The following is a 26692-nucleotide window of genomic DNA, read 5'->3' on the forward strand; positions in this document are numbered from 1 at the left end:
ATTCTAGCTTGCTCCCAGCAGTAACCTATTTTTTCTAAATTGATAGTTCTCATTGTGCTGGGTGTAAATTTATCAAGAGACTAATGATTATATATACTCAAACTCTGGGCACGCAAGTCAGGCAGCAGCACTAACAACTAACTTTTTTTTATATGTATGTATAATGTGTGTACATAAATTGTGCTGGAGGATGGACCCATCGTGACTCCTGACATTATTCCTAGGGCCTGAGATAGGCTGTGTCAAATATTATAAGCTGCCTGAAGTAGATGTCTGACAGTAGGACCTGAAGTCAGGGATAGTTGAGGTCTGCTAGATTGGGGGTGGGCTATTTGGAGCAAATTGAAAATGGTTAGATAAATTTAATTGTGAATTTAATTTTTTACACATTGTATTACATTTTATTTCTAGGGCTGTACTATATATGGTTACTGTTGAAATCACTAGAAATAATTTGGGTGATTTCATTGGGTGGCTTTTACTGGTTGTCCATTGGTAGTTTTCTTGCCTATTTTGTCAATTGAGGAAATTGGCATTCTTAAGTTAATTTTTTTTATATTTAAGCCAATCCGATGCAAGTAGGCTTTTAATTATATAGTCTCATTCCTTTTAGGCTAGTTTCAGTGCATTGTTGCCTTTCCTACTTCTAGCCAGTTATTGGTTGATGGCTCTTGAACCTTGCGATTTGATTAGTTACATACTATAGTAAAACTACTAGCTTTCCTGTAAATCTTTGCCAATCAGTTGACCACTTTTAAAAGTTCTGCTTGGAGAGCAAGAGTTTCCTATACACCATTGTTTCCAAGTTGTATATTCCATTCACACTTCTTTAAAGCAGGGGGATTAAAGTGGCATTACTTGCCTATACTCTCCATAGTGTAAAACTGAACAGCAATACATAGGTGAAATGTTTTTTAAAACAATCAGTCATATCTATGCTATGCACATTCCCTAATCAGGAAGGGAGACAAACTGCCCTGGGGTTTTTCTAAAACTAGTTTTAACACAGTATCCAGAATGTGCACAGCAACAGTAAGAGAAGGGGAAGAAATGCACATTAATTCCCATAATCCCATCCTCCGATAGAAACTCACTTAGCACCTCCAACTAACTCAACAGTCAAGATCTGGAATTTTATACTAGAGTAATTTCAGGCAGAAACATGTTCTGCATCTCCATGGCATACCATTTATGATGCATGAACTTGGTATGTAACCCTACAGACAATGAATATAGAATATTAAATTTACAAAGACCCATCTATTAAGATGCTTTATTTTGAACATCTTTACATTTTTGTAAACGTCACCATCTACTGAACAGAAGTATAAAATCTCCACATTTTAAACTACTGGAGAAATAGCGAATGCTTAATTTGCATTCCCATTTATAGTCTATTCAAGCGTAGATGGTTAACAGACACATGATATGTTCGGTCACCTTGATCTCAAAAAGTCAAGTCTTTGAATTTTGTAACCAGCAGCAACTTGCTATAAGGCATCCTTAGACCAGTATTTAAACTACCACAGATAGTTCTATTTAAGGACAGATATGGTAGATATTTTAAGTCAAAGCACCACCCTTGCAACACTAATGTGCTACAGTGAAAACCACAGGTAACAAGTTGTTCAAGCAATTCTATTTTTGGCAATTGTAGCTCTGCTAGTCCATAGCTATGCTGTATTCTGTGGTAGGTTAAAGATTCAGTCTAAGACATTTCAAGCATGTCATTAAAACGTTACATCAATAATGACAGTTGGTTTACGGGCTTAGATAAGTGACGGCAGTTGCAAAAACAAATCCTATTTGCCACAAACCCATAAACAATCTGGATCAGACTTGTCCACTTTAATGCACAACAATTTGTAAGATTAGTTTTACAATTCACTTTAATAGCAAAAAGACATCTGAAAATGTGCTTTCTAAGAATTTGTCAGTAGTAAAGTTTGTTGCTCTTCACTGTAAAGTGTAATGGTCTCTACTGACTTCCATGATTGTCTCAACTACACTGTACTTTCAGAAAATGCAAATTTTTCCCCACAAGTAAAGTCACAAAGATATTAAAAACAGTCATGTTTTAGGATGGCTCAAAAAGTACCAACTGTAATAATGCCCTTGTCCACACAAATGTGTATATATATCATTCTCTGTAACAGAGACCTGATAAAAAGACTTGCATTTATATAGCGCCTTTCACAACAAGATGTTCCAAAGCGCTTTACAGCCAATTAAGTACTTTTGAAGTGTAGTCACCATTATAATGTAGGAACAACAGCTGTAATCTCACAATCACATAAATAATCTGGTACAATTATACTTTTATAAAAAGGAATTCAGCATTAAAAATTGATGCCACTAAAATGCTGGCAAATTTTAAAAATAAAAATACAATGATATAATCCAAAAACAAGAAAGGTGGGGGAGAAGGAAACATCAATATATGGGGGAACACAATTTAGCCAGACATGAACAGAAAATACACAAAGTATGCATGCTTATGCTCCATCCATGACCAGACAGTCAAAAAGCAGCCAGCAAACTCACTATTGGCACTAGACCATTTAGATTTTTTTTTTAAAGTTCAGCCAGCTACTCAAGTTATTGATTTTGACCAGATAGCCACATTAACAAATAAAGTAGCCAAAATAACAGTTTAATCTTACTATGACCATAAGTGACTATCCTATATGACCATTTTATATAGATGCAAGGGCCAATCTCAAAGATTGGTTGCTATATCACCAAAATGTTGCAATAGAGTACTGCATCTACCAAACTGGAAGTAACCCCTTTTAAAGTTCCACTTTCAAAATGGTATTTCTTCAGATTTTAATTTTTAAACAACATAAAGTAAAATGAGGAAATAAGGGTTTTACTCCAAAGCTTTTAAAATATGAAGAATCAATGCCTAGCATTATATCTGGAAACTTGAGTGGGATGTCTAAACCTTGTCCTGGCTATATAGTTAGAAATATACCTATCCCAACCTCCACAGATTGCATTTCATAATTACGGGAAGTTAATTCCATGTAACAGCTCAAGTACCAAACAATACTTTGTTTTTTTTAAAAGGTATAAAGAAATGTACTGTCTGGAAATGATTTTCAGGAGCTTACAAATATAATTAAACCACTGCATCATTCCCCTGTCCACCCTAATTACTCAGCTACTTTTTCTTGGATTTTAATTCAGAACTGAACTGGGCAATCTGCATGAATCTTATAATTTGGTGTAGATTTTATTACACACAATTCTAAAGCACAGCTTGAGAAAGACAATAATTAGAATGCCCCCTCCAAAAGACATGACATAAAGTTACAAACATAAAGTTAAATGAAACTCAAGTGTTTGTTTTTGCAGCAGCAACTCTTAAGAGTAATTCCGACGATAGCTTTTCTTTCTTTGAATAATTGTGATAATTCATGTCCAGTCTCACACACCACACTAAGTGTCTTCCCTCCACCACGCTTACTGGCAGAAAGTCTTTATGAAGTGAAAGGAATTTCCTCGTCTATCAGATAGTCCAAATCCACTTCGTTCCACATCTTTTGGTACACAAGACTGCTAGTTTCTTAGGACTGGCTGTAGGTAGAATTTTGACTGCCATTAGGGCCCTGTTCTCCTTCACTGTTTATGACGGAGAGGAAGAAAAGAAATTTAACAGTGAAAACAAAATATCTTGATTCCAAATTTGCAAAAAGATTATAAAAACATTTTTTGTAAGCTATTTCTCTGCTGTATTCATGTCTTCTAAAAACATTCTCCAACCAAGACAGTGCAAAAGACAAGGCTGAAGCGTTTGCAACTACCTTCAGCCAGAAGGGCCGAGTGGATGATCCATCTCGGCCTCCTCCTGAGTTCCCCACCATCACAGATGCCAGTCTTTAGCTAATTCGATTCACTCCACGTGATATCAAGAAACGGCTGAGTGCACTGGATACAGAAAAGGCTATGGGTCCCGGCTGTAGCACTGAAGACTTGTGCTCCAGAAATAGCCGCGCCTCTAGCCAAGCTGTTCCAGTACAGCTACAACACTGGCATCTACCGACAAAGTGGAAAATTGCCTAGGTATGTCCTGTCCACAAAAAGCAGGACAAATCCAATCCGGCCAATTATCGCCCCATCAGTCTACTCTCAATCATCAGCAAAGTGACGGAAGGGGTCATTGACGGTGCTATCAAGCGGCATTTACTCACCAATAACCTGCTCACCAATGCTCAGTTTGGGTTCCGCCAGGATCACTTGGCTCCAGACCTCATTACAGCCTTGGTCCAAACATGGACAAAAGAGCTGAATTCCAGAGGTGAGGTGAGAGTGACAGCCCTTGACATCAAGGCAGCATTTGACCAAGTGTGGCATCAAGGAACCCTAGTAAAATTGAAGTCAATGGGAATCAGGGGGATTTTTTTTTGTGATGTTGGTTGAGGGATGAATAAATATTGTCCAGGACACCCGGGAGAACTCCCCTGCTCTTCTTCGAGATAGTGCCATAGGATCTTTTACCTCCACGTGAGAGGGCAGACAGGGCCTCGGTTTAACATCTCATCAGAAAGACGGCACCTCGAGAGTGCAGCACTCCCTCAGTACTGCACTGGAACGTCAGCCTAGATTTTGTGTTCAAGTTCCGGGAGTGGGACTTGAACCCATGACCCTTCTGACTCAGAGGCAAGAGTGCTACCCACTGAGCCACCGGCTGACACACCTAGCACAAAAGAAGATGGTAGTGGTTGTTGGAGGCCAATCATCTCAGCCCCAAGACATCGCTGCAGGAGTTCCTCAGGGCAGTGTCCTAGGCCCAACCATCTTCAGCTGCTTTATCAATGACCTTCCCTCCATCATAAGGTCAGAAGTGGGGATGCTTGCTGATGATTGCACAGTGTTCAACTCCATTCACAACCTCTCAGATAACGAAGCGGTCCATGCCCACACGCAGCAAGACCGGGACAACATTCAGGCTTGGGCTGATAAGTGGCAAGTAACATTTGCGCCCCACAAGTGCCAGGCAATGACCATCTCCAACAAGAGAGTAACCACCTCTCCTTGACATTCAACAGCATTACCATCGCCGAATCCCCCACCAACAACATCCTGGGGGTCACCATTGACCAAAACTTAACTGGACCAATTACATAAATACTGTGGCTGCAAGAACAGGTCAGAGGCTGGGTATTCTGTGACGAGTGACTCACCAAAGCCTTTCCACCATCTACAAGGCACAAGTCAGGAGTGTGATGGTATACTCTCCACTTGCCTGTATGAGTGCAGCTCCAACAACACTCAAGAAGCTCGACACCAGCCAGGACAAAGCAGCCTGCTTGATTGGCACCCCATCCACCACCCTAAACATTCACTCCCTTCACCACCAGCGCACCGTGGCTGCAGTGTGTACCATCTACAAGATACACTGCAGCAACTCGCCAAGGCTTCTTCGACAGCACTTTCCAAACCCGCGACCTCTACTACCTAGAAGGACAAGGGCAGGAGGCACATGGGAACACCACCACCTTCTCAAGGGCAATTAGGGATGGGCAATAAATGTTGGCCTTGCCAGTGATGAGAACATAAGAACATAAGAAATTGGAGCAGGAGTAGGCCAATCGGCCCCTCGAGCCTGCTCCGCCATTCAATAAGATCATGGCTGATCTGATCCCAACCACAAATCTAAAGAACACAAGAAGTCGGAGCAGGACCCGGCCACATAGCCCCTGGGCCCTCTCCGCCACCCACAGGGCATTGACCGATCCGAACTCAGCTTCATGTCCAATTTCCTGCCCGCTCCCCATAACCCCTAATTCCCTTTACTTCTAGGAAACTGTCTATTTCTGTTTTAAATTTATCTAATGATGTAGCTTCCACAGCTTCCTGGGGCAGCAAATTCCACAGACCGACCACCCTCTGAGTGAAGAAGTTTCTCCTCATCTCAGTTTTGAAAGAGCAGCCCCTTATTCTAAGATTATGCCCCCTAGTTCTAGTTTCAGCCATCTTTGGGAACATCCTTACTGCATCCACCCGATCAAGACCCTTCACAATCTTATATGTTTCAATAAGATCGCCTCTCATTCTTCTGAACTCCAATGAGTAGAGTCCCAATCTACTCAACCTCTCCTCATATGTCCGCCCCCTCATCCCCGGGATTAACCGAGTGAACCTTCTTTGTACTGCCTCGAGAGCAAGTATGTCTTTTCTTAAGTATGGAGACCAAAACTGTATGCAGTATTCCAGGTGCGGTCTCACCAATACCTTATATAACTGCAGCAATACCTCCTTGTTTTTATATTCTATCCCCCTAGCAATAAAAGCCAACATTCCGTTGGCTTTCTTGATCACCTGCTGCACCTGCATACCAACTTTTTGATTTTCTTGCACTAGGACCCCCAGATCCCTTTGTACTGCAGTACTTTCCAGTCTCTCGCCATTAAGAAAATAACTTGCTCTCTGATTTTTCCTGCCAAAGTGTATAACCTCACATTTTCCAATATTATATTGCATCTGCCAAATCTCCGCCCACTCACCCAGCCTGTCTATATCCCCTTGCAGGTTTTTTATGTCCTCCTCACTCTCTACTTTCCCTCCCATCTTTGTATCATCTGCAAATTTTGATATGTTGCACTCGGTCCCCTCCTCCAAATCGTTAATATAGATTGTAAAGAGTTGGGGACCCAGCACCGACCCCTGTGGAACACCACTGGTTACTGGTTGCCAGTCCGAAAATGAACCATTTATCCCAACTCTCTGCTTCCTGTTCGATAACCAATCCTCCACCCATGCCAGAATATTACCCCCAATCCCGTGATTTTTTATCTTAAGTAATAATCTTTTATGTGGCCACATTCCATGAATGAAAAAAAAACGAAACCACTTCCACAACTCTAATTGCCATCTAACCAGAAGGCATAGGCAACTCACCCAGATATTCCCTCCAGCGCAACATCTAATCTCCCGTTAGCAGCTGAAATTAGGAAATCACTTTCTGAGGGATCACTGGCAGCAAAATAGCTTACTTTGGATGTTGGGGCTTCACTGTGCTGTAATAACTCAAAAAACAGCTTTTTATCCTACAATTTTGACCCAGTACTGCAAATCTTTATTCAGAGAGTCTAACCTTATATTTAAATCCCCCTTCAGACAGTCTAACTCTCACAAATAAAATGTCGTTTACTATACCTATTTGGAGGTGGTTTCGGTTTTGGCATCTTGTTAAGGATTGCAGCCATTTCCTTTCGGTCATCAAAATTCTTCCATAGATCATATAGCTTCAGAATGACTCGGATTATCTCAAGGATCTGCCCACACAAACAAGAGCCAGAATATTAAAACTAATTCCTTTAAAACTAATGAAGAGAAACAGGTAAAGTTCCTTGTGCGATACAAATATTTCTCTCTCTTCAGTTACGTTGTAAACACAATTCAGCATACATTAATAAAGGTAATGTTCAACTCAAAGGTAGAATGGGGAAGTAACATCTTTATCTGTTTTTTTTGTTTACTGGAAATCTCTCAGTAGCTGCTACATTGGTCCAGGCCTCAGGCCTCTTATAGAAAGGCTTTATTGATGCAAAATGTAGGGGGTAACAACTATCAACATTTATTTTTTTAAAAAAGCATGATCTGGGCTAATAGCCAACACAAATAATTAAAATTATTCAAAATAAAATGCACTTACATTTTCAGTTCTTTAAATTTCCTCGAAAGGTTTCAGTTTTAGATTTTTTTTTAAATCACTCAGGGAAATAAATGTTTTATGTGGGAAAATCAAGGTGGAAGGATTTAACATTACAAAAGAACTCTACAAATTAATTTACATAGTTCCGAAATACTTTTAAAATACTACTTTGCCTTTTGATGATCTAGTGTAGAGGACCGGTGAACACTACGTTCATGTGCAGCTGAAAGCTGCAGTGAACCAAAACTGTAGCCTCACAAAAATTGCAAGAATTCAGGAAATTGTATGAGTTGGCAAATCTGCCAAATCTTGGGTAAAAATAAAAAAGATTAAAGAATAATTTTATAATACAGGAATTGATCAGGAAGAAATTCTAGTTGATAAAAAATGAAAATGAAGGATCGGACAAAAGAGTCAATTAATTCATACACACTGAATAGTGAAATTAGATTTCATTTTTGCACATCTCAATCAATATTTTCATCCTATATCTTTTTTAGTGGAACTTTTTAGTTCTCTGCTTCTGAATCCGGTTCTTCCTTGCTGTATGTGCAGTGTCAAAAGATAACATATAGGTGGGAGGTCATGGGCATAACCATTCTCTGTGTCCCAGTAATAGGATCTCTTGAGCTGCCATGTTGTTCCCTTCCACCACTACAGATCCACAATTTTTTTTTAAACATAATGATCACAAAAAAATATAAACAGTTGGGGGCGGGGGGAGGGGATTACTAAATTCTTATTCATTTCATCTTCTAATTGCTCCAACAACTTCCCCATGCATAGCCTGGCAAATGCTGTAAGGGCTCAAACATCTCTGGTCTCAAGACTGAGCCCTGGCCACCTCAATCAAATTTTTATATATAAATTACAAGCTAAATGGACCACAATCCCCAAAGCTAGTACATGACCTTCCCTCCACCACAATGCCTGTGAATTAATTTTGTTTCTAAAGAGATCTGTCAACTTCAACTCTTGAGTTCGCTATGTGGTGGTTGACTGTGGAACTGCACTCAGTGCTTGGGCTCTGGATAGAGCAAGGCCAAGCACATTGGGAACTGCTGGAGAAATCAATTTTTAAAAAGTAAACTCTAATGGGAGTGCAGCCCAAGCAGGGGAAACAATTGATGAAATCCTGCACCTCTACACACTGATCCAGCTTTTATGTCCAACTGATGACCGCCAAATGTCTTCCGTTTTGCAAATCTGCTGAGTATTCTCAAGTCCCAGACACCAGAATTCTCCCAAGCCCCAAACCCTCTTCAATGCTGCCACCCTACAATACCACTCCACAGAGTCTGCCTCTCTGCCTGTTGCTCCTCCAAATGACACCATACGTACTTCTCATCCCCATCCTACAAGTTTTTCCTGGCCCATACATTTATCAGTACTCCAAATCATCTCTATCCCTCCCTCGTGTCCCTTCCCCCTCACCATAAGCACTCGCACACTCCAACCCATACCCAAAAATGCTCCTTAGGCCACAGCTAACTTCCCTTCACCACCAACCCCCCCCACCTCCCAAAACAGTATTCACTAACCCCAGACCCACCAGTATCACTTAAGCTGCCCAACCCCTAGCCCACCCACTCCATCCCAGGCTGCTGCCCCATACCCCTCCTCTCCGCAACATCTGAATTATGTGATCCTCGAGCTAAGCGGTCAGCCTTGGCTCAGTGAAAACGCTCTTGCCTCTAAGCCCCACTCAAGAGACTTGAATACATAATCTAGACTAACACTCCATATGCAGTACTGATGGAGTGTTGCACTGTAGGATTAGGCCATCTCAGGAGAGGTAAAATATTCCATGGCACTATTTCAAGAGGAGCAGGGGAGTTCTCCCAGTGTGCTGGCCAATATTTATCCCTCAGCCTTAAACACTTAAACAGATTGGTTGGTTAATTATCTCAATGCTGTTTATGGCACCTTGCTGTGCAGAAGTTGGGTGCTGTGTTTCCCTACATTACAGCAGTGAATACATTTTTTAAAAGAAAGTACTTCATTGACTGAGAAGTGCTTTGCGACGTCCTGAGGGTGATGAAAGGTGCTATATGAATGCAAGTTCTTTCTTTATTTATGATACAGTGATGCCACCAGAATGTTGATTGAAATTATAAATATCTCAAAGGGTACAACTTCAGCAAAGAAACCCACGAGTAGGTATTTCATCTCTCACTACTAAACCCTTGATGTTTTGTGAACAATGCTATGAGAGATCAACTAGTAACTTAAAAAGCAAATTGAAAATATATCAATTAAAATTACTATGCAGAAAATTAAGGATAATAAAGGAATTACGAAGCCATAATGTGATACCATTAACTACAATGGAGAAGTTTGAGAAGTTTACAATAATCATGGAACCCATAATTTTTTTTTATTCGTTCATGGGATGTGGGCATCGCTGGCGAGGCCGGCATTTATTACCCAACCCTAATTGCCCTCGAGAAGGTGGTGGTGAGCCGCCTTCTTGAACCGCTGCAGTCCGTGTGGTGAAGGTTCTCCCACAGTGCTGTTAGAAAGGGAGTTCCAGGATTTTGACCCAGCAACGATGAAGGAACGGCGATATATTTCCAAGTCGGGATGGTGTGTGACTTGGAGGGGAACGTGCAGATAGTGTTCCCATGTACCTGCTGCTCTTGTCCTTCTAGGTGGTAGAGGTCGCGGGTTTGGGAGGTGCTGTCGAAGAAGCCTTGGCGAGTTGCAGCAGTGCATCCTGTGGATGGTACACACTGCAGCCAAATAAGATCACTGCTTTGAAACTTCTATAAATGTATACTGGAGTTTGAGAAGGTACCTTCTTCTACTTTCTTATTTACTACTAGTGGATGTCTTGACAGACACCGACAATCACTATGCTCTTGTGCAAGTGATGTATGAAGGATTAAACAATTGATACAATCATGCAGGCTTACCCAGTATTAATCAATACTATTTTGTAATATCTGATTGTGTTTCACATTTTTAAACAATTCCTTCCAAAACTACTTTGCAAATTGGAAAATTAGAAGGTAATGCAATCAATCAATTTTGATTTCTACACAATTACAGCACCTTCTCCATATCCACTGAGAGTTCAGCGAACCACTGGCGTGCATCTTTTTGCTGGACCACACATGCCACGTGCAAACAAGCTGTAAAGGGAAATCAAAGTAAGTTCAACTTACTATCTGTTTGCTCTTTACAAAACATTACCAGTTTACATGTTTCCTCCCTATTACAGCCATATATAAAGCGGTGTGCTTGCAGCATTCTCAACATGAAACCGAACCTATGTTAATTACATATCCAAATTCCAAGTGGTGTTTACATAGCCACATACTAATTTAAAAGGATTAACCAGTTTGCAAATATGATTGTCTCACAGACACTGATTAATCCTTTTGTGCAAGAGTGAGCGAGCAACAAAAAAAAATGTGAACACTTATGTGACTATGTGGACCTCAGAAACAGGGCATGCATCAATCACTTTGAAAAAGAAAGCAGGAAATTGTCTACTAATTGCAATGATTCTAATACATTGGATAACAGTTTGTCAATTAAGTAAAATATTAAAACACAGGTAAGCATTGCCACTTTTTTTTTTAATTTAAGGAACTGGTAGGTACCCAAGTTAATGCTAGCCAATACTGTTTTAGGATACAGGTCTGAGTCCTTTTGGTCAAGTAGGAAGAGAGCCTATTGGTTTAGCAGATACATTAACAAAATTAATTTACAGCGCCTTCATATTCCACCAGGGAACCCAGTAGTGAAATCACACCGAGGATCACTTGCGGTTTGAACACATTCATGCAGGCGCCTTCACATAGACACCACCAAAACCTGGTCTGAACTTGGAGAGTCATATGATGGTAACATCACGGCATCTCAACACATGGCAGTTTAGCTAATCTTTATACTTCTGAAATTAGCTCAAACTTCATATCAAGGAGGGACAACCAAGTGGGGAATAATTTTTTGAAAGTTTTTTTTTCCCTATGCCCCCTAAACTTTGCCCTTAGGAACCTGAACTGCAGGACTGAGGTCTCGGATCTGCAGTTTGGGTCTGAAACCACCAAGTGCCAGGATTAGACAGTCGGAACCAGAGATCCATTCGATCTACCATTGACACTGTTTACATATTATGTTTAGTGTCACTGTGATGCAGGAACTACAGCAATGCTAAAGGTGGTGTCTGAATGTACCAGATTATAAAAAGAAAATAGTTTTCAGACCGCATACTTCGCTTTGTCAGATAAGTATTCATTTAATCTCATGACCAAAAAACTATTAATGGCTTTTGCACATCATCAAAACACTATTTTATCCATCCCTTCCTTCCAGTTCTCCGCAAAACTAAAATATAAATTTGTTCATCTGTTTAATACAAGCAAGTCTGAAATGGATACCGACTCAAGTATAATTTAGTCTTTCAAAATAAATCCTTTGTTCCTTATTTTAACACCGATATGGAGAATTCTATTCAAAATTAACTTCCAAATATATTAACAATTGAACTGCAAGTCACATAGTTATAAAATCTAAAACAAATTCCTATCATGAACTGCTAGTGATTTTATTAGTAGTATTAATTTGTTAACTCCTGTTGGAAACATCAATTCAGAAATCCATGAAAGAATGACAAATTTAGATTTATTAGTGATGATACCCAATAAACTTATGTCAAGTCCAATGATTATATACTCACCCAAGGCAATCATGAATGGAGGATACATGAGGCACAAGTCTGTCCTGTAGGTGTCATTCACTATCCTCCTGTGCAGGTTAAGATATGTAGTTTTAAAAAGATATTTTCCAGAATGTAACTACAAATACTTATAACTGATCTGTCTTGTAAGCTAAGCAATGCTATTTCCAATAAACCTTACTGCCAGAACTCAAAAGCTCAATGACAATAGCGTATCTACACCCAACCTAAATACCAGTCAATTTCTGGTATTTATGTTCCTACAAGTAGCAGCTACAAAAAAAAAAATCATGTTATATTTATCTTTGGCTCAGTTGCTAGCAGTCTCACCTCCAGGATTGGCCCACATAATCTAGGATGACATTTCAGTGCGGTACTGAGAGTGTGCTGCATTGTTACAGATGCCATCTTTGAGACAAGGTTCTGTCTGCCTGCTCAGATGGTCATACAAGATCACATGGCACTTTTTCAAAGAAGAGCAGGGAGTTTTCCCAGTGTCCTGGCGAACTGCCAACACCACTAAATCAGATTAATTGGTCACTTATCTCGCTACTGTGTATAAATTGGCTGCCACATTTCCCTACAAAGCACTAACTCCACTTCAAAAGTAATTAATTGGCTGTGAAGCATTACTGGACATCTTGAGGACATGAATGGTATTATACAAATGCAAGTTCATTTTTCCTTCTTTAATCTTCACTGAATTATGTTAGGTATGCTCATGAAGAACAGGCAGATTACTAATGAGCTGTTCATCATCGATATGTAACATAAAACAGGCGATGTAAAACTTTAAGTGAAAAAGTTCCAACAATGTAACTGCTGCTATCATTCTTGAGCTCTACTGTTTTAATGCAGAAGTCTCAGAACTGGAGTCCAGTAGTAGTGATTGAGAACAGTTCCGTTCTGCACAGCTACCAGTCACAATATTACTGTTCATATATCAAAAATAGTCCTGCAATTAATGTATTGGTTGTAACACGCTCTGAGAAGTCCTGACAACATGATACTGTGCTCTATAAATGTAAATTCTCTCTTTCTAAAGAAAGCATCTTGTTGGGAGGAAGGGAAAAAGAGCTAGACAAAAATCCCCAGCATTTGTAAATATAAAATGAAATCGTAGTCTTTAGCAACACAAACCCATAAAATAAATGCAAACTCCCTTAATCCATTACTAGCATAGTGCATATCAAGGCTACTGATCATTAGACAATCTTACCATGCTAATGGAAGCAGCATGTCTTCTTGTCCCATATCTTGTACGTACTGTATCAACGGTCTATATGGATGGTATACTATCAGACAGCAATCCTTATAAAGAATGTAAAATAGTATTAAATAGCTGACATGTGAGTCTCCATAACAGTTTCAAAAGAAAGCCAAAACTGGATGGTGAATTGAGTTAGCAAAATGTCTTTTCGTTTCTGGGATTAGAGTTTGAATCTAGCCTAAACTGAAGAGATGGAAGTCTATGTTTGCGGCATTAAGGGTCATACTTGAAATGAATTTTACTATTTCATAGTTGGCAAAGCCATAGTACAAATCTATGTATTACATGGCAATCTCATTAAGAGGGGCACAAGGATGGTGGGAAATGGCAATGTCACACTGACCAGGGAATGTTTGACATTGACACTGGGTGCCAGAAATAGGGAAGTAGCCTATTTTCCAGAGGTGACATCCCTTATGAATACAAAAAAATCCAAAGCACTTACCATTAACTCTAACAAATAGAATTCACATTCCAATATCTGTAAAACATTAAATAAAAGTTTCCAAATTAGTTAATGCACTTTCACAAAGTTAGACATGTTTTCTTTATCTGGAGATTCTATAAAGAGATGCTGTTGATGCCTTGATGATTGCTGCCTATCTGTAGGTGAAGCATTTTATTTTGAGGGAGAAAGGAAAGAAGTTATTTAACAGATAACATCAATGAATATCTTAAAAGCCACTGTGATGAGAAATGATTCCACTCACTCTGTTTATCAGGAGTCTCTATTTCTGGAGCAGGGATAGCAGGAATAGGTGAGAAAGTCACACACACAAGCACAGCTCAGTAGTACTTGTTTAGGAACAACATTGGGACCAGGTATTACGCCAGCATTCTTGTTAGTACAACTGTATACACCCCAGGGGGACCTAAAAGAATGGAGAGAAAATAATTCACAAAATAAAGATATTTTATTTTTCTATCTTGATTTTGAGAATTATTTTGGCAATAGCAAATTGAACAAATCAAATCCTGCATACCAAATGGCGTGATAGAACAAACAAAAAGCTATATCCCCTACCCTGTTCTGAAACAGACACAAGAGAAATTTTCAATGCAACAAATATAGCCAAAATAGTGCGTCACATTGGTTGGAGATATAAAACATTAATCTCACTCACTTAACACGTCAAATATGTTTTCTTCTTAACACTTTATTCGTCAAAAGGGTTTGATTTTTGTCAAGTTCCCCCATTTCAAACTGATAAAAGTTGGGAGACTACCAAGATAATACATTTGTTATCACCATATTATTAAGATACCTGAAATCTAATTCTTGGGCCAGGAATTTCTTCCATATTGCTCCCGCTCTAGTAATTTTTGTGGTGATGTAAGATTACAGGAGATGAAGGACAAATGAAAATGTAACTATTTTTCATAAGCATTAAATACAGTACTATGTTGATACAACATACTAAAATATCTCAAATTATAAATCATCACAATGTGAGGGATATATACACAAATAATTTTCAAGCATTGATCCTAGTCAGAGGCACACACATGGAACCAAATTCTATTAGGCATAAATGGTTTCTGTTTAATCTATTGTTACTAAATTTGAAAAAAATGTAAAACATGAAGACCCAATTGTAACACAACTACAACTTGCATTTATATGGTGTCTTTACCATAGAAAAATGTCCCAAAGGTAGAGATAAGGAATAATAAGGGGAAAAAAACACTCGTGGGCGTAGTATTTAGGCCTCCTAATAGTTGCAACTCTGCTGGAAGAAGTATTAATCAGGAAATAGTCGGGGCCTGTAATAAGGGAACAGCTATAATTATGGGGGATTTTAACTATCATATTAACTGGACAAATCAAATTGGGCAGGGCAGCCTTGAGGAAGAGTTTATGGAGTGTATTAGGGATGGATTTCTTGAGCAGTATGTAACTGATCCTACAAGGGGGCAAGCAACCTTGGACCTGGTCCTGTGTAATGAGCCAGGATTAATTAATAATGTCCTAGTTAAGGATCCCCTTGGAATGAGTGACCATAACATGGTTAAATTCCATATCCAATTGTAGGGTGAGAAGGTTGGTTCTCAAACAAGCTTACTGAGCTTGAATAAAGGAGACTATGATGGTATGAGAGCGGAATTGATTAAAGTGGACTGGGAAAATAGATAAAAGGGTAAGACGATACATGAGCAGTGGTGTTCATTTAAAGAGTTATTTTACAACTTTCAAAAAAAATATATTCCACTGAGGAAAAAAGGGTGTAAAAGAAATGACAGCCATCCGTGGCTAAGTAAAGAAATTAAGGATAGTATCCGACTAAAAACAAGGACATCTAAGGTAGCTGAACTTAATGGGAGGATAGAAGATTAGGAAGTCTTCAAAAGACAGCAAAAAGTAACTAAAGGATTGATTAAGAAAGGGAAGATAGATTATGAAAATAAATTAGCAAAAAATATAAAAACAGATAGCAAGAGTTTCTACAGTTATATAAAAAGAAAAAGGGTGGCTAAGGCAAACGTAGGTCCCTTAGAGGATGAGACCAGGAAATTAATGGTGGGAAACATGGAGATGGCAAAAATGCTGAACAAATATTTTGTTTCAGTCTTTACGGTAGAGGACACTAAGAATATCCCAACACTGGACAAAAAGGGGGCACTGGGGGTGGGGGTGGGAGGAGCTAAATACGATTAAAATCACTAAGGAATTGGTACTCAGTAAAATAAAGGGGACTCAAGGCGGATAAATCCCCTGGACCTGATGGCTTACATCCTAGGGTCTTGAAGAAAGTGGCAGTAGGAATTGTGGATGCTTTGGTAATAATTTTCCAAAATTCTCTGGACTCAGCAAAGGTCCCAGCAGATTGGAAAACTGCTACTGTAACACCCTTATTTAGAAAGGGTAGTAGGCAGAAGGCTGGAAATTATAGACCAGTTAGCCTAACATCTGTGGTGGATAAAATTTTGGAGTCTATTATTAAGGAGACAATAGCGGAACATTTAGATAAACATAATTTAATAGGACAAAGTCAGCATGGCTTTATGAAGGGGAAGTCATGTCTGACAAATTTGCTTGAGTTCTTTGAGGACATAACGTACAGGGTGGATAAAGGGGAACCAGTGGACGTAGTGTATTTAGACTTCCAGAAGGCATTCGACAAGGTGCCACATAAAAGATTATTGCTCAAGATAAAGAATCACTGGATTGGGGGTAATATTCTGGCATGGGTGGAGGATTGGTTATCAAACAGGAAGCAGAGAGTTGGGATAAATGGTGCATTCTCGGACTGGCAACCAGTAGCCAGTGGTGTTCCGCAGGGGTCGGTGCTGGGTCCCCAACTCTTTACAATCTATATTAACGATTTGCAGAAGGGGACCGAGTGTAACATATCAAAGTTTGCAGATGATACAAAGATGGGAGGGAAAGTGGAGAGTGAGGAGGACATAAAAAACCTATAGGGGGATATAGACAGGCTGGGTCAGTGGGCGGAGATTTGGCAGATGCAATACAATATTGGAAAATGTGAGGTTATGCACTTTGGCAGGAAAAATCAGAGAGCAAGTTATTATCTTAATGGCGAGAAACTGGAAAGTATTGCAGTACAAAGGGATCTGGGGGTCCTAGTGCAAGAAAATCAAAAAGTTAGTTTGCAGGTGATCAAGAAGGCCAACGGAATGTTGGCTTTTATTGCTCGGGGGATAGAATATAAAAACAGGGAGGTATTGCTGCAGTTATATAAGGTATTGGTGAGACCGCACCTGGAATACTGCATACAGTTTTGGTCTCCATACTTACTCTCGAGGATATACAAAGAAGGTTCACCCGATTAATCCCGGGGATGAGGGGGTGGACATATGAGGAGGGGTTGAGTAGATTGGGACTCTACTCATTGGAGTTCAGAAGAATGAGAGGCGATCTTATTGAAACATATAAGATTGTGAAGGGGCTTGATCGGGTGGATGCGGTAAGGATGTTCCCAAGGATGGGTGAAACTAGAACTAGGGGGCATAATCTTAGACTAAGGGGCTGCTCTTTCAAAACTGAGATGAGGAGAAACTTCTTCACTCAGAAGGTAGTAGGTCTGTGGAATTTGCTGCCCCAGGAAGCTGTGGAAGCTACATCATTAAATACATTTAAAACAGAAATGGACAGTTTCCTAGAAGTAAAGGGAATTAGGGGTTACGGGGAGCGGGCAGGAAATTGGACATGAAGCTGAGTTCGGATCGGTCAAGGCCCTGTGGGTGGCGGAGCGGGCCCAGGGGCTGAGTGGCCGGGTCCTGCTCCTACTTCTTGTGTTCTTTAGATTTGAGGTTAGGATCAGATCAGCCATGATCTTATTGAATGGCGGAGCAGGCTCGAGGGGCCGATTGGCCTACTCCTGCTCCTATTTCTTATGTCCTTATGTTCAAAGCACTTCACTGAGACGTGAGAAAAATGAACAATCCATGAGCCAAAGAAGGAAAGGTGACACATGGCTTGGTCAATAAGGTAGGCTTTATGGAGGAAAGAGAGGTGGAGAGATATGGGAAGCAATTTCAGAGAATGGGATCTAGGCAGCTGAAGGCATAGCCGCCAATAGTGGGGCGGAGTCTGAGGAATGGACAGTTCAGGGAGGGGTCTTGTAGGGCTGAAGGTTACAGAGATGGGGGAAGGGTAAGGCCATGGAGGGATTTAAACACAAGGATGAGTATTTTAAATTTGAGGCATTGGTGAGGGGGAGCCATTGTAGATGAGGGAAGACAGGAACGATAGGCAAGAGGGACTTGGTGCAGGATAGGATACCAGCAGCAAGTTTTGGCTGAGTTGAAGTTTATGAAGGGTGGAAGGTGAAAGGCTAGCCACGAAGGCATTGGAAAAATCAAATCCGGAGGTGATAAAGGCACATATGTTTCAGCAGAAGATGAGCTGAGGCAAGAATGGAGATGGAGTAGGCGTTCTTAGTGATGGGAAAGGATATGGGGTCAGAAGCTCAGCTTGGGGTCAAACAGGTCACCAAGAGTGCAAACAGTTCAGTTCAGCCTGAGACAGTGGCCAAGGAGAGGGATGTGCCTGTGGCACGGGCTGAAGGCAATTGCTTCAGTCTTCCCAATATTTAGCAGAAAAAACTTGCAGCACATCCAATACTGGATTTCAGACAAGTATTCTAACAGCATAGAGCCAACAGAGTGGTCAAGGGGGATGGTGGAAAGGTAGAAGACAAGCAAACATTCATTTAGACTAACAAATTTTATAACTGATATGTTTGCAGAGTGAAATTTAAAACTAATTTCTAATTGGGGATATTTAATGTTTTAACAATGCTGCAACGTGGTATTTTCTTTTTGATTTTCTTCTGTCTCTATAATCGCCGTACATAAGCAAGAGTTACAGTTATTTTATCCTAATCAGAATATCCAAACATTGATTATGTTTTTAAGTGACATGCCATGAACATTTATCTTGCACTATTAGAAATGAACTGCTGTAAGAATGCAGCAGATAGCAGGTGTTTTACAACCAAGTGAATAAAAATTAAAGATTGAGCAATGCTGGGCAAGGTTTTCCTTATTAAAGGCAAAAAGAATTTTAAGTTTGAAGATACACTTTAGAATGTAAAGTTAAGGTCGACAATATGATCTAAATGGAACGTTGAAAGTAGAAATCTGAATGCTAAAATTTGTGGTGATGAAAGGTCTGTGGAACTTGGGCGTTTCACATTATTACACCAATGCTTCAAATAGGAATTCACGACTTAACAAATACATCTTAAATATGCAAAGGTTCCCAACCTCAAATTCTGCTTCTTGTTAATATAATTAATTTCATTGGCTGTCCTATGAAGCACGAACGGCATGTAACAACCTACTGCAATATTGTGGACATATTAAAACCCACCCAAAATGAATCACCACTTCAATGGTTAGCCAAAGGGAAGGGATTACTGATAAAGTGAAGCCTCGATAATATCAGCTCCATTTTGACAAGTATCATTGAAATGACCACGGATCTAATGAGTGATTATACGCCGTTAAAAAAGGAAAAACTTTGATACTTACATGGTTCATTCTGTAGGGAAATTCCTTAGGAAATGCATAAGAAAACCTGGTTTTCACTACATTGTAAAAGAAAAGTGACAAATTAGAAATTTAAAAACAAAATTCAAGTCCAACAGATTTATATGAATATATGCAGCATAAGTATTCTTTTCTCTAGTTTTTCTCTATTCACAAATGACAGTATTTAATGAAGCAGATACATAGGAAACTAATTTTTTTTCCACAGCATGGAATACAGTAATCCAAGTAACATGAAATTATGCTTTACAAAAAACATAGAAAAGGTCTTTAGTACTCCATACACAATTTTTCCTCTATTATACCAGCTCAAAATTACCAGGTTAGTTGACTGCACCGTAGAGCTAACATGCTAAAGCTTCAAACATTTCTGTGCTGTAAACAAGCAACATTGTTGTTCACAATTTACATCAACGATTTGGACTTGGGAATCAGAAGTATAATTTCAAAATTTGCGGACGACACGAAGTTGGGGGGTTAATACAAAGTTAATACAAAGGAAGAATGCGTTAAAATACAAGAAGACATTAATAAACTTGCAGAATGGGCTGTAATTGGCAAATGAATTTCAAAACAGATAAGTGTGAGGTGGTAGGAAGAATAAGGAAGCCACATATTGCTTGGATAAGAATCTAAATGGGGTAGAGCAGCAAAGGGATCTCGGGATACAGATGCATAAATCATTAAAAGTAGCGACACAAGTTAATAAGGCCATAAAAAGGGCAAATCAAGCACTGGGGTTCAATTCTAGAGGGATAGAATTGAAAAGCAAAGAAGTTATGTTAAACTTGTATAGAACCTTGGTTAGACCACACTTGGAGTACTATGCACAGTCCTGGTCTCCATATTATAAAAGGATATAGAGGCATTGGAGAAGGTGCAAAAAAGATTCACAAGGATGATACCAGAACTGAGGGCATATACTTATCAGGAAAGACTAAACAGGCTGGGGCTCTTTATCCAGAAAAGAGAAGGCCTGATAGCGGTCTTTAAGATAATGAAAGGTTTTAATGGGGTAGGCGTAGAGAAAATGTTTCCACTTGTGGAGGAGTTCAAAACTAGAGGTCAACAATATAAGATAGTCACTAATAAATCCAATAGGGAATTCAGGAGAAACTTCTTTACCCAAAGAGTGGTTAGAATGTGGAACGTGCTACCATGAGGAGTAGGTGAGGCAAATAGCATTGATGCATTTAAGGGGAAGCTAGTTAAGCACACAAAGGAGAAAGGAATAGAAGGGTATGCTGATACGGGTAGATGAAGTAGAGAGGGAGGAGGCTTGTGTGGAGCACAAATGCTGGCATAGACCAGTTGGGCCGAATGGCCCGTTTCTGTGCTGTAGACTCAATGTAACTCAATGTAACATAGGTGAACCAAAACAATACTGATACAACGTTAATTATTTTAAATTTATGGAATATGTATACATTTTAAAAAACAATTCCAAAATAATTCAGCCACAACAACTTCCCCACTAGCTATTGACAGTTTAAAAATACAAGTCTGTGATCAAACCTCTCAACATGACTGACCTCAAACATTGTCAACAGTATAAAAGTTTCCATTAAGTAGCCATTACAGAGATGACTCACAAACCAACATGTACAACCTGTATCAAAATTAGCCAAAGACCTTCTAAATAAAATACAACCAAACAAACTTCCCCACATATTAAAAGCTGCCAGTAACTCACACACCTGAACAACATCTTCGAAAATCATACAGCAACTGATAATGTGACAAGTACTGTGATGACAACAGGCCCTAAGCATTCTGTGTGCTACGGCTTATAAATATGCAGTAAAAACAGTTTAAAAATTTGTCCCTTTTGAAATTTTGAAACCATACATAAATTGAACAAAAATGAATATGAAGCTGTTGACCACATTTATTTCACTTGTGAAGAAGCCTCCACAGCTCACTCGTGATTACTGTTCACAAGTTATGCACTTTTCTTCACTCATGCCATAAACACAGAATTCAATAACTTCATATGCAGTATCTTCTGCAAAGCTTCTGATAACTGCATGGTTATGCATTCAGAAATTTTAGCTCTGAAATTTCAAGATTTTGTTAATAGAAAAAAACCTTTGTACTCACACACTGAAGTCGAAGCGGAAATCAAACGAGTGTTTGAGACAACACCAAATTCCTAACAACAAGAAGTAGATTATAGCAGGCAGTTATGTCCAATATAACATAACAAAGATAGCAATAAATTCATTTGGATGCTTTAGTTTAGTTTCAGCACCTCAAAAAATAGGGTAGCGAACACATTCAGATTAAACTTTTACCTTCCTTTCCAAAGTACAGTTGAAATCAAGTCTTTTTATCAGATTAATTACATCAGCATAGATTTACACAACAGGAGTATTCAATTCTTCCTCTTTAACAAGTGCTTCCTATATTTATCAGTATCAGCTGTAATTTGTTACAAGAATATTTTATTATACATGTGTTTTATATTAATTCTCCATAATAAACTTATGGTTCCACAATTGCAGAAATTACATTACAGTCATTAATCTTTCAACATGGAAACCACATACAAATAACATTCTAGCAGCTGTTCACCATGATATCCAGGAAATAAAGTCTAAAAAGTACAAGAACATAGATGAGCTAACCAATAAACCTTGTAAGGAATGTTAATCAAAATGAACTAGACAAATCTTTAACCCCTTCATCTTAATTCCTTGTCAAAGAACCATCTGGGAATCACAGTCCACATCTAGGGAAGTACTAGAAGCATAAATTTGGCTTACTTGAACTGTCTTTTATCAACCAGTGCAAATTATATTAACATTTACACTAGCCACCCCTACCCCCCAATTAGGATACATGTAAGCTACCGAATGAATGCGTTGACCTCTTCTTGCCAAAGTCATCAAAATGGAAGACAGACTATGAAATCATCAACTAACATTTATTAACACACTTATGACAATACAAATAGCATAATCTTAAACAGCAAGAGTATGCAAGTATTTAGGCAAATATTATTAACTGATAATTAATATGAGGTTACGAAGGTAGTGCAATTGTATTGCAGTAACTCAGCATCAACTGGGCTCTACTTATTACAAGTTGATATTGCACTCAATGTCTAACAGTGACATAAAAACAACAATATTAGTTTAGCCAACAATTAACAGCTTTGACTACCGGTCTACTGGATAAGAAAGACATTTAGTATATCTACTGGATATTCTAAATGTCTAGTTAGTTCATCTTATTACAGCTTTAACAAAGATTTCCAGATCTTTCTGAATTGGTGTAGTAGGATCGGTGGTCTCGCTTCCCTCTGGGATGCCCAAGTTGGCCTCTGGGACATCAACATAATGTATCTGTTGTCATAATCATTCGGCCTTTTTCTGATGTCTGTTTTCTTTTGGTAGCATTAAACTTGCTTTTGTTTCTCAGAAACTTAACTCTTACATACATCTGACACACTGACCTATTTACCTACAGAGTTCTTAAATTTAAAGTTTCTCCACAATCTTGCAATCCCTGGCTTCTCTCTCTTTTCTCTGATTGACTTCTCTTATGTTAAAAGTACCCGCTGGGAATTACTTCGGGGGTTCTCCAGCTCGGCCGCTGTAACTTTGACAGAAGATCACCAGGAATCCCGTTTGCGCATCTATCCAGAGTTTCCACCATATTCCACGGCAGCCAATCAAGAGAACCTCCTAAGAAATTCCTGAACATCTTTTTATGCTTTAGATTCTCAAAGTAAATTCTTTCAATACCATTTCAACCAATCTGATGTACCTCTTTGCAAGGATTCTTTTATTTGGTGACAATACCTTAGACAAGCACTGATAATAAGCAATTTTTGAATTACTTGAAGAAAGCTAGATCTGCTCTTTAGTTGTAAAAACTACTTTCACTTTTTCTGGCTTTAAATAATGGCACAAAACAGTACAAAGCAACAATAGCTTTGTTTTAGATCATCCCAGACACTTGGCAACATAACTCTCCACTGAACATTAACAATCCTGGATGTAAGTAGCTCCAGAAATTAACTGGAACCAGCTACTAACTGTGAAAGATCCTTTTGTCCTTGCAGTGCTGTCTTGGGTATCCATGGTCCTTTGCATTAACTCATGTCTATTTTCCCAGAGTGCAGCAACACTGTTGCAAATACCATTTTAGGACATCTCTGGATATTTTTAGGGCACCTTTAGGTAACTTGTCCCACGAAGGAATAGAACTGCTCCCCAAAAACACTATAACAATGCATTCATTTCACTTCAAGGTTCAGAGAATTGTTAGAAACTGCTTGTTTCATCTCAAAGTTTACAACATTATCCGAAAACCTCCACAAATTAGTGCCTTATATTCACTCCTGGGTTATCAATTATACCCCATAAATTTTCAAAAAAATTGGAATATTCATAACCAGTTTGAACAATACTGTACCTCAATAACTACTAACTCAGGTGATGAGGTTCTACTATCTGAATATCTATAATCAGAAACTGGATCACACCATAATATTATTTGAAAATACCTCTACTTTTGATGCTAAAAATACACAAGTTGGAGCCATCAGTACTGGATCTATACTCTTCAGTGAGTATCTGAAATGGGAAAAAGAAGGTCTCAGTAACAGTTTGTTCACCATAATACAACAAAAATATTTACTCTAAGTTTTAATGGACAATTCAACTTTCTATTGATAAAGCCACAGTAAATCCCAGAGTGTAGTGCTTTCAGGTGAGACATTAAATCGAGGCCTTTGTGCCCACACCAGCAGTCCCATGGCACTTATTGAAAAAGAGTTGGGAAACTCTTCCGATATTCTGGGCAACATTTATTCCTCAAGCAACATCACTAAAACAGATTTTCTGGTCATTTACCTCATTTCTGTTTGTGGGGCCTTGCTGTGTGCAAATTGGCTGCTGTGTTTCCCTATATTACAACTGTGAATGCACTTCAAAAGTACTCCATTGGCCGTAAAGCTTCTTGGGACATCCTGAAGTCATAAAAGACGCTATATAAATGCACCTACTTTCTTTCTATGAGTACAGCGTTAAATTCATTGTCCCATATCTGACATTCTGTGCCAGATAGCTGACTGTTTTTTATTTTATATAAAATAACTCTCTGTAACCTCCTCCAGCCCTACTACCCTCCGAGACTGTTGTGCTCCTCCAATTCTGGCCTCTTGCACATCCCCGACTTTCATTGCTTCACCATTGTCGGCTGTGCCTTCAGCTGTCCAGGTTCCAAGTTCTAGAATTCCCTCCCTAAACCTCTCTGCTCCTCTGTGTGATGTCCTAAGTGTTTACCCAATAAGTCAGAAACACTGTTGTTTCAATTATATCACAAGTTTACATTTAATAGAAAGGAAAGTGATATTTTTGTTAAATAAAACTTGTGTAGACTCTAATTTAAAACGAATGGAACACTGTCTAATTCTATTTAATAGAACTCTAGTAAAATAAAATAAAGTATTTTACAGAGTGCAAAGTTCATAACTATACCAAAGTCAGTAAAGCCATAAATTGTCCACAGCCTTTGTTCAATCAATTGGCTAGATTAGGGAATATATAAACAACTTGCATTTATAAAGTGCCTCTAACGTAGTAAAACGTCCCAAGGTGCTTCACAGGAGCGTTATCAAACAAAATTTGACACCGAGCCACGTAAGGAGATATTAGGACAGGTGATCAAAAGCTTGGTCAAAGTGGTAGGTTTTAAGAATAATTTTAAGGGAGGAAAGAGAGGTAGTGAGGCAGAGAGGTTTAGGGAGGAAATTCCAGAGCTTAGGGCCTAGACAGCTGAAGGCACGGCTGCCAACGGTGGAGCGATGAAAATCGGGATGTGCAAGACGCCAGAATTGATGGGGCGCAGAGATCTCGGAGGGTAGCAGGACTGGAGGAGGTTACAGAGAGTTATTTTATATAAAATAAAAAGTCAGCCATCAGGCACAGGATGTCAGATATGGGGCAATGAATTTATCACTGTACACAACTGAGAGTTTACACCAAAATAAATAATGCATAATAAGACTATATGTATATTGATACACAGTACCCACCACAGAATTAGAACATAACAACATAAGAAATAGGAGCAGGAGTAGGCCATACGGCCCCTCAAACCTGCTCCGCCATTCAATAAGATCATGGCTGATCTTCTACCTCAACTCCACTATCCCGCCCTATCCCCATAATCGTTGATTCGCTTAGTGTCCAAATATCCATCAATCTCAGTCTTGAATATACTCAACAACTGAGCATCCACAGCCCTTTGGGGTAGAGAATTCCAAAGATTCACAACCCTCTGAGTGAAGAAATTTTTCCTCATCTCAGTCCTAAATGGCCAACCCCTTATCTTAAAACTATGACCTCTAGTTCTAGACTCTCCAGCCAGGAGAAACAGCCTCTCAGCATTTACCCTGTCAAGCCCTCTAAGAATTTTCAATGAGATCACCTCTCATTCTTCTAAACATGGAGAATAGATGGATATAAAATTGGCTAAGTGATAGGAAACAGAGAGTAGTGGTGAATGGTTGTTTTTCGGACTGGCGAAAGGTATACAGTGGTGTTCCCCAGGGGTCGGTACAAGGACCACTGCTTTTTTTGATATATATTAATGACTTGGACTTGGGTGTGCAGGGCACAATTTCAAAATCTGCAGATGATACAAAACTTGGACTTGAACAGTGAGGAGAATGGTGATAGACTTCAAGAAGACAGACAGGCAGGTGGAATGGGCGGACACGTGGCAGATGAAATTTAATGGAGAAGTGTGAAGTGATACATTTTGGTAGGAAGAACGAGGAGAAGCAAGAGAAACTAAGGGGGTACAATTCTAAAGGGGATGCAGGAACAGAGAGACCTAGGGGTAAATGTGCACAGGTCGTTGAAGGTGGGAGGGCAGGTTTAGAAAGTGGTTAAAAAAAGCATAAGGGATCCAGGGCTTTATAAATAGAGGCATAGAGTACAAAAACAAGGAGGTTATGATGGACCTTTATAAAACACTGGTTTGGCCACAACTGGAGTATTGTATCCAATTCTGGGCACCGCATTTTAGGAAGGATGTGAAG

General features: G+C 39.2%; 1 protein-coding gene across 1 annotated transcript in view; it reads right to left on the bottom strand.

Annotated features, from left to right (window-relative positions):
- Positions 1-1240: 1240 nt before the first annotated feature.
- Positions 1241-26692, bottom strand: part of ccnc (cyclin C) — a 29043-nt gene continuing 3591 nt past the window's right edge. The window contains exons 4-12 of the mRNA XM_067984780.1: positions 24149-24218; positions 21736-21787; positions 19618-19673; positions 14066-14101; positions 13570-13661; positions 12351-12418; positions 10718-10797; positions 7165-7283; positions 1241-3627 (exon numbers count right to left, since the gene is read on the bottom strand). Coding sequence (XP_067840881.1) covers positions 3573-3627; positions 7165-7283; positions 10718-10797; positions 12351-12418; positions 13570-13661; positions 14066-14101; positions 19618-19673; positions 21736-21787; positions 24149-24218 — 628 coding nt within the window. The 3' untranslated portion in view covers positions 1241-3572. The remainder of the gene's footprint in view (positions 3628-7164; positions 7284-10717; positions 10798-12350; positions 12419-13569; positions 13662-14065; positions 14102-19617; positions 19674-21735; positions 21788-24148; positions 24219-26692) is intronic.

The sequence above is a fragment of the Heptranchias perlo genome, chromosome 5, assembly GCF_035084215.1.
Source record: "Heptranchias perlo isolate sHepPer1 chromosome 5, sHepPer1.hap1, whole genome shotgun sequence".
Lineage (NCBI taxonomy): Eukaryota > Metazoa > Chordata > Chondrichthyes > Hexanchiformes > Hexanchidae > Heptranchias > Heptranchias perlo.